General features: G+C 50.1%; 1 protein-coding gene and 1 long non-coding RNA gene across 3 annotated transcripts; one reads left to right on the top strand and one right to left on the bottom strand.

Moving 5' to 3' along the window:
• Positions 1-2,200: 2,200 nt before the first annotated feature.
• Positions 2,201-3,367, bottom strand: Id1 (inhibitor of DNA binding 1). Of its 2 annotated transcripts, none has more exons than NM_012797.2 (2): positions 2,864-3,328; positions 2,201-2,642 (listed from the first exon to the last, which is right to left on the bottom strand). In NM_012797.2, exons 1-2 carry the CDS (start codon positions 3,266-3,268, stop codon positions 2,601-2,603), a joined length of 447 nt encoding a protein of 148 aa, NP_036929.2. In that variant the 5' UTR covers positions 3,269-3,328; the 3' UTR covers positions 2,201-2,600. The 2 variants fall into 2 exon arrangements, with proteins under 2 accessions (NP_036929.2, XP_006235329.1); XM_006235267.5 differs by having other exon boundaries at positions 2,204-2,642; positions 2,859-3,367.
• On the top strand, positions 3,207-3,803 carry LOC134486187 (uncharacterized). The gene is made up of 2 exons (XR_010064995.1): positions 3,207-3,344; positions 3,662-3,803. It is a non-coding gene; the product is annotated as an uncharacterized LOC134486187 (long non-coding RNA).
• The last annotated feature ends 4,540 nt before the right edge of the window (positions 3,804-8,343 follow it).

Here is an 8,343-nt window from a genome sequence, read left to right as displayed (position 1 = left end):
CTCTTATGCAAGCTGCCGACGCCCGCCCTGTTCCCAGGCCAGGCTGCAGCTGCGGGCGGAGGGGCAGGGCGGGGGCGGCCGCTGTTTGTCTAGCGCGGCCGTGCCAAAGTCGGCGGGCCCAGACAGCCAGGCGCCTCCGTACACCTGGGGATGCTCAGGTTAAATAGCTCCGCATTCCTCGGGCCCAGCTGATGGAAACGCTCCCAGGCCGCTGCGGAGCCGGCCTCCAGATGGGCTGGGTCCGGGCCAAAGAGGAAGAGAGGGAAACGTGGAAGCCAGAGTGTGCCTGGATGGCAGGGGAGGGGGGAGGGGGGAGTGGCCAGGGGCGCAGCGGCCCCTTTCTGGGCTAGAAGGCCGCTCTGGAGGGTAGAGATGCACGCGGGGAGACGCCCACGTCCCTGTGGGTGGGCTTGCAAGGGGGACCCACACAGGCGGAGGAAGTGGGCGCACACGTGTGCCTTCGATTAATAATTTCTAACTGTCTTATGTACCAGGCTGCATGCTGAAGTCTGATCTGGGTTTCATTTATTCTGGACGATTCTGTGAGGTTGGTACTATAAAACTGCCCAGGTGGAGAGGGCACAGCAAAGGGTTTAATCACCTACAAATAAAAGTACTACCAAAGTAAAATCCATCAAAAGCTTGAGATCATTTTATGTACCTGGTTTAGTGTTAAAGTTAACGTAATTTAGTCAAACTTAATATAAGTGCTCGATAAATAATCCCAATTTTTTTTTTTTTTGTTCAGTTTGTTTCTTCCATGGTAAAACTGGCTCAGAATCCTACCTTTAGCCCTAATGGGGATCCTTAAATTCTCCAGGCAAAGGAGCAGTCTGGCTCCTGGTTCTAGATGTTGTTTGAGTTTTAATTATTTCATATTGTGAGACAGGGTCTCCCTATGTAGCTCTAAGTTGCCTGGGTCTTGCTATACACAGACCAGGCTGGCTGGAACATGCCTTTAGTACAGCTGGTTTATTTTGTTTAGTGACAAACTATATCAATAATTCTTACTATTGGGGACAAGGTCTTTGCCCTTTCTGGGACTCCATTTCTCTGAGGTAATTAGCCTGGCAGGGGTACTTGAAGAATGGTATCCTCAAGGTCTAACTCACAATTGGCCAGGAAGGTGGGAATTGTACATTTTGAGGAATGGTTTGCTGCCCCACTCCTGCCCTACCTAGACTGGCAGTGGCCTAGGAATGCCAAGGAGTCCAGTGTGACTCTGTAGTCCATTACATCAACCTAGAGCCAGGCAGGGATGGGCACAATGCACCCAGCAAAGTCCCAAGGGCTGGAGGGCACACACACTAGTCTAAAGAACCCATGTGCGCTTTGCTACACACATCCACCACCCCAGTCCAAGCCTGCATAGGAGAGATGCCCCAGTTCCTATCACCAGTCACTCAGGTCACACACAGGCACGGACTGTTATTTGTGCACTACTGCCCTTGTGAGTGCAAATCCACGTGTCCAGGTAGACAAACCTAAGGAAAACCTTTTTCCTTCTCCCAGAGGTGGGGACCTGACTCACCCACAGTAGCCTGGGGAGGGCTGGGGGGTTGATTTGCTAGTAGAGCCAGGCCAGGGTGAGGGGCTGTGTTCAGACCCAGAGCAGGTGGCCCTGCAGCTGTGTACAGCCTAACCCTGCCAATTTCATCACCCACTTGGACAAGGCAGGAACCCTAGGGCAACCTGCTGGCATCCAGAGGAAGGTGGCTCAGCAGGGAAGAGGGGGCAACAGAAGTCCTGCTTCAGGAAAGCTATGACCTTAGTCAGGCCCTTTTCACTAGGTCTCATCACACACAGACCCCCGCCTGCCCTTGGTGAGAAAATGGATGGTCCAGTGACCAGCCTTCTCAACTTGAATGGCCTGAATACTCCCCAGCCCAGAGCAGGGGACCCAGCAGGTCCATCTGCATTTTAACAACCTCCCAGGGTGATCCAGATGGCCTAGGGACCATGTCGAGAGAAAGCCCTACTAGAGGTCTAGAGGGCTTTAATTTTAGGACACTAGGGAACAGGAAAATGGCCAGGGATGAGGGAAAGAATAGGCATTAAAGACACCGGAAACCCTCATTCAGTTCGGTAAGAATGACAGCCCAGATGTGGCCATCCAGTCCCCCAGATTCTCAACACCGGCTGTGAAAATGGTCAGAGGTCACTCCTGCCCAGCCCCTCCCCCATCCAAGAAGTCACTGCAACGTTATCTAAAGTGTTTGTTTAATAACAACAAAAAACCCACCCCCATAAGAACTATTGTAAAACAATATTCTCAGCCAGTGATCATTGTAATATACAATACAAAACATTTTCTCAGAAATCTGAGAAGCACGAAATGTGACCATTTAAAAAAAATGTCTGCTTTTTCAAAAAAACAGAAACACACGGGGTTGAATAACCCCCTCCTCAAAGTCTCTGGAGGCTGAAAGGTGGAGAGGGCGAGACTCCGTTGATCAACCCTCTACCCCCTGGACAGATCCGTCAAGAGTCCCGTGGCCGCGGTAGTGTCTTTCCCCGGGTTGCTCTGGGGAACCGAGAGCACTTTTTTTCCTCTTGCCTCCTGAAGGGCTGGAGTCCATCTGGTTCCTCAGTGCGCCGCCTCAGCGACACAAGATGCGGTCGTCGGCTGGAACACATGCCGCCTGTGAACACCAGAGCGAGATAAGGCATGAGACCCACTGGAAAGAACTGGAGGGGAGAGGCATTCCCACTTCTCTACTCCAGGAGGCACGATGAAAGCGCGAGCTTTTTCCTATTGGTCGCCCCTAAATAACTATGCTCCTGAGAAGTAAGGGGGACACCCCCCTCCCGTGGCCTTAGTTTCCCACAGGAGAATAATGTAATACTCTGACTCGGACCTCACCTCGGCCGCCAAGGCACTGATCTCGCCGTTCAGGGTGCTGAGCGGGGCCCGGACGGGCAGCCCCCGGCCTCCGGCGGTCGCGACTTCAGACTCAGAGTTCAGCTCCAGCTGCAGGTCCCTGATGTAGTCGATAACATGCTGCAGTATCTCCACCTTGCTCACTTTGCGGTTCTGAGGCAGGGTAGGCACCAGCTCCTTGAGGCGTGAGTAGCAGCCGTTCATGTCGTAGAGCAGAACGTTCACCTGCTGTTCGTCCAGCAAGGCGGGCAGGCGCGTCCCAGCGCAGCGCGAGATGGCAACGCTTTGCTCCGACAGACCAAGCACCACTTCGCCCGCCGTCCTGCCTGCCTTCAGCGAACAGCTGGGGCCTGCGGTGGCCGCGGCACTGCTACTGGCGACCTTCATGATCCTGAGGACAGGCGGAGAGGCGCGGAGGAGTCTGAGAACAGGGTGTTAGAAGAGAGCAAGCAGTTGGAGAAAGGTTGTACAATGAGTAGGCTCAGCTCTGGGGCCAGCCTTTTATAAGGGCGGACCCAGGGCGGGTTCAGAACGTTCAAAAGCAACCAATAGGTTGCTGGAGGCGTGACTTAGCTTGCCCTCCGGTCCCACCTCTGGATCTACTAGTACACCCTTAGGCTGATGGGGAGGTGGTGGGTCTCAAGAACTGAGAGGGTGGGAGGGCATAGGCAGAGCAGTTAGTGGGCTCTTCCTTAAGGAAGCAGAGGCTAAGCTAATATTGGCAGTTAACAAAAAGACCCCAGGAATCAGCTTCTCACTGTCTCTTTCTCACATCTCCAGGTCCATTTTGCAGATGAAACAGGAACCAGGTTGGCCCTGGGTTGGCCAGTGACTCAGGACTAGCCAAGGACTCCCAGATGCTGTTGGAAGACTGGGCTGTGATCTTTACTTATTAAAAAGCCGAATTTTATTTTTATATTTATTTACTTTTGAGGGTTTGCTGATTTTTTTTTTTTTTTTCGGAGCTGGGGCCTGAACCCAGGGCCTTGAGCTTGCTAGGCAAGCGCTCTACCACTGAGCTAAATCCCCAACCCCGCTGATTTTTTTTTTTTAAGAGTCTCATGTAACTTTAGCCCATGCTAGACTGGGAACTTGCTATGTAGCTAGCGGTAGATGACCTTAAAATTAAGATGTTCCTTGCTCTGAATCACGGGTGTGCTCTGCCACATCATGTTTTGAGACAGATTTTTTAAGCAGGCTCCCTTTTACTTTGAACTCCGCGTCTGACTCAGTTTCTAGAAAATGAACTGTAAAGTCCCTAGATCCAGGACCTAGGCCAGTTGAACTGGAAGAGATACTAGGAACCTCTTTAAAGCGGCAGAATCTGAGACCTGAACTAGATAGAGGGTCGCGGTGGAGTGGGACTACAGACCCCAGTTCTACCCTGGATTTGCAGCCTTTTGCAGAAAGGGTCCAAATCTGCAGCAGCTGGTGATTTTTTTTTATTTTTTTATTTTTTCTACTCTTTTTGCTAGATTTTTTTTCCTTCTTGAAGGCCTCCGAGCAAGCTCTCCCTCCCACGGTGCAGCAGCTGCGGAGATCACCCCCTCCCTTTCCTTTCTCGGGCTGGTCTGTGTCAGCGTCTGAACAAGCGGCTCAGACCGTTAGACGCCAGGCCCGTGACGTCACCCATTCATAAAACCCGGACGGGCTGTCAGGCTGGCGCCGCGCGGGCGGTCGCCATGGAGACGGCAAACTGGGCTGGAGCATTCTCCGCTCCCCCCCTCCTAACCCCCGCCCCTGAGCCTGTCACCTGCAGACTTAGGGCGGGAGGCCTGGGAATGCTTTCCTCGTGGGTGCGGTTGCTGACCAAGGGTCAACTTACCTCCCCGCCCCACACCTGCCGAGTCTCCCCCACCCAGCCCCACAGCTCGGGCGGTTTGGGAGGTTTTCTCACACCCTGCCACCCCAAACCCCTCGGGACCGAGGCCCCTCCCCAGCTGAGCTGGATTCCTTCGCTGAGACTACAGGTGTGCTCTGCCACATCACGTTCATGTTCTGACACAGATTTTAAGGCTGGTTCTCCTTTATTTTGGACTCCGAAGCTGACTCAATTTCTAGAAAATGAACTGTAAAGTCCCTCGGACCAAGACCTAGGTCTGTTGAGCTAGGAGTTCGGGTCTCAGAGAACAGAGTCTGAGACCTGAGCTAGATAGAAGGGCCACAGTGTAGATGCTTCTCGTGCTCTCTGAGCTCGTCTCTACCTTGCTCTTTGGCTGGTTTCTATATTAGCCACGGCCATTCCGTCGCACTCTCAGAGACAGAGCTGTGTGAAATTTGCCTTCAACTATTGTAGTTCTCTTCACAATACTAAAGACAGACTTGTTTAGTTTATTTACAAAAGAAAGGGTGCCTTAAGACCTCCCAGGATCCTTAGCTGTTGCCCTAGAAGCATTATTATGTCTAGGACACAGTGTCACCCTTGGGATGTAGCAGTTGGAGGACAGCTTGCCTAGCATGCTGGAAGGCCTGGTTTTTTTCCTCAGCATGGTATAAAACCTGGTGTGGGGGCACATGCTTACAATCCCAGCACTCAGAAGGCAGAGGCAGGAGAATCAAGTGCTTATCCTAAACGGGTATGAGGTGGAGTGAAGGGGTTTGGGGTGTGTGTTGAGGGAACTGGCACAGGCCTTTAACCCCAGCAGTCGGGAGGCAGGGGTGGATAGATCTCTGTGAGTTCAAGACCATACTGGTCTACAAATCGAATTCCAGGATAGCCAGGGCTATTATACCCTGTCTCAACAAATGAACAAATGAATGAATGAATGATCTATCTGAATAAATGAACGAATGAATAGTTTATCTTAAACCACACTTCCTCAAGGCCAGCCTGGTATAGGGTATAGATGGGGGCCTGTCCCTCACTGTGCCTCCCAAAGATTGACTCCAGAGCTCTAGACAGCCAGAAACAGGAAACTGAAGTTCAGACTTGTCACTCAGGACTACCCTAAGAAACAGAGGTAAAATACTATATACCTCCTAGGAGAGCATTATAGTGATATTATAGTGTCCCTAGGTGACATTATAGTCCCCTTCCCCACAGCAAAGAATTCACACAAACACTTGGTGGAAGAATGAACAGCAGCCCAACGTCTGGACGTCAGAAAAGCAGGGACACTTACTAATGAGACCAGCTTCCAGTAACAGATTGTGACATCTGTAATCCCAGCATTCCCCAAAGGATGAGGCAGGAGGATCTAAAGGATTAGAAGTTTAAGGTCAGTGTAGTCGAAAAAAGAAAAAGCAACATATTGCTAATAAGCTGAACTCCCTCCTCAGCTCCTTACACACTGCAGTGTTTGCCAGCTGCTACCAACATAACACAATGTTTGAACTTTGCACTACTTAAAAGAATTGTGGTGTGTGTGTGTCTGTATGTGGGTGTATGTGGGTATGGTGTGTGTGTGTATGTGTGTGTGTGATGTGTATGTGTGTGTATGTGGGTATATGTGTGTGTGGTGTGTGTGTATGTGCCACGTGGTAGCTGGAGAAAGATTCTGATTTCCACATGCTCATCATGCATGCACGCGCATGTGACACCTCCTCCTATATGAAAAATAAATATAAGCATAAAATTAAATAAGTAATTAAAAAAAAAGACTTGCTTAAAGGACTGGAAAGGCACTGGACAAACAGAGAAGAAAACTGGAATATTAATCAATAACAACTAATTATTCATTGCCCCAGAGAGTCTACTGGCTGCTGTCAGTTCTAGAGAAAGCTAAGCTGACAGGAATAGAGCTCCCTGCTGGGCTGTTTCAAGAGGTGGTTGCCACCCTGTCCAGTGGAGTCAGCCTTGTAATAGCATTTGGGAGCAAAGGAAAACAGATTGAAAGTTTGACGCCTGTCTAGACTATAGAGTGAGTTCAAGTTTGGTCAGAACAATTGAGGAAGAACCCATTTCAAATCTTTTAAATTTAGCCCATTTTTACATTTTAGGGAAAAAATACATACATTAAAAAAAAAAGCTTGCTTGTTTTTGATGCACCTCACCCATGCTGGCCTTGAACTCACAGAGATCCACTTTGCTTTCCAAGTACCGAGAATAAAGCATGGCCAAAAATTTCCACTTTGTTAAAAGGTCAAGCTTGATGATTGACACCTGTAATCCCAATCGTCCCGGAGGCAGAGGCAGAGGCAAACATGATTGTAAGTGGGAGGCTGCTTTTGACGGCACAGTAAGGTCCAGGCCAGTCTCGAGGGGTATATGTGTATATAAAAGGCTGGAGTTGTAACTCAGTGGTAGAATTCTGTCTAGCATGTGCAAGGACCTAGATTCAACTACCAGAACCACCAAAGTGGGAGAAGAAAACCTCTGTAACTAATAGGACTGATTGCCACTGTGAGGAAGTATAAGATGATAAGGTGGGCAACATCTTTTTCCTCTTCCTCCTCTTCCTCTTCCTCTCCTTGATCGAGCCTCATGTAGCCCATGCTGGGCGCAAACACACAATGTAGCCAAAGTTTAGCTATGAACTCCTGACCTCCCCAGCATCTCCAGAATCATGTGTGCCACCATACTGGGTTTGGCATGCATGTGTTTGCTCCGAGACGGAGTTTCCCACTATGTAGCCCTGACTGGCCTGGAACTCTCCAACCAGGCTGGCTTCAAACTCACAGAGATCGGAGTGCTGAGATTAAAGTCATGTACTACCGGGGCTGGGGATTTAGCTCAGTGGTAGAGCGCTTACCTAGGAAGCGCAAGGCCCTGGGTTCGGTCCCCAGCTCCGAAAAAAAAAAAAAAAGTCATGTACTACCATCCCTGGCCCTCGTTGTACTTTTGAACAGAAGCCTATGGAGGGCTCTGGGTGTAGCTTAGTCTGCAGCAAGTATTTACCGTGTCACAGTCCCTGGGCTCAATCTCAGTAGGAACAGAGAGAAAGGAGAAAGAAATGGAGACGAGTTTCTATACTGAAGTCTGTGAGGGGATGTAAGTGCTGTGTGCATGCCCTGTGCAGCACATGGAAGTCAGAGGACAACTTGCAAGGGTTCCTTCTTCCTCTGTGACGTCCTTCTACACCCACTTCTGTGGAGGATTGAACTCAAGTTGTCAGGACTGCATATCAGGCACTCTTACCTGCTTCTCTGTCTCTGTCTCTGTCTCTGTCTCTGTCTCTGTCTCTGTCTCTGTCTCTCTGTTTCTCTCTCTCTCTCTCTCTCTCTCTCTCTCTCTCTCTCTTTCTCTTTCTCTTTCTCTCTCCCTCCATCCCTTCCTCCCTCCCTCCCTGTTCCCTGCTTGCCTACTCGCCCAGCAGGACCACAAAATCAACTCACCTTACTAGATGCCCTAGAGACAGCAAGAGGAGTTCTCTTCTGTTCTTTTTCTTCATGAGACAGGGTCTTACTTGCCCAGGCTGGACTCCATCTAACTATGTAGCCTTAACTTCTGATCTTCCTGAGCTCTGGGATTATAGCTATGTACCACCAAGCCTGCTTTACGTGATGCTGGGGATAAAATCCAC

The sequence above is a fragment of the Rattus norvegicus genome, chromosome 3, assembly GCF_036323735.1.
Source record: "Rattus norvegicus strain BN/NHsdMcwi chromosome 3, GRCr8, whole genome shotgun sequence".
NCBI lineage: Eukaryota > Metazoa > Chordata > Mammalia > Rodentia > Muridae > Rattus > Rattus norvegicus.
This window is presented reverse-complemented; position numbering and strand designations above follow the sequence as displayed.

What these genes read in the sequence shown, in the direction of transcription:
- Id1 (XM_006235267.5), bottom strand. Translation starts at nt 3,268, where the DNA reads ATGAAGGTCGCCAGTAGCAGTGCCGCGGCCACCGCAGGCCCCAGCTGT. An exon ending in GCCTTGGCGGCCGAGGTGAG is followed by an intron (nt 2,643 to 2,858) that starts GTCCGAGTCAGA and finishes TGGTGTTCACAG; the next exon opens with GCGGCATGTGTTCCAGCCGA.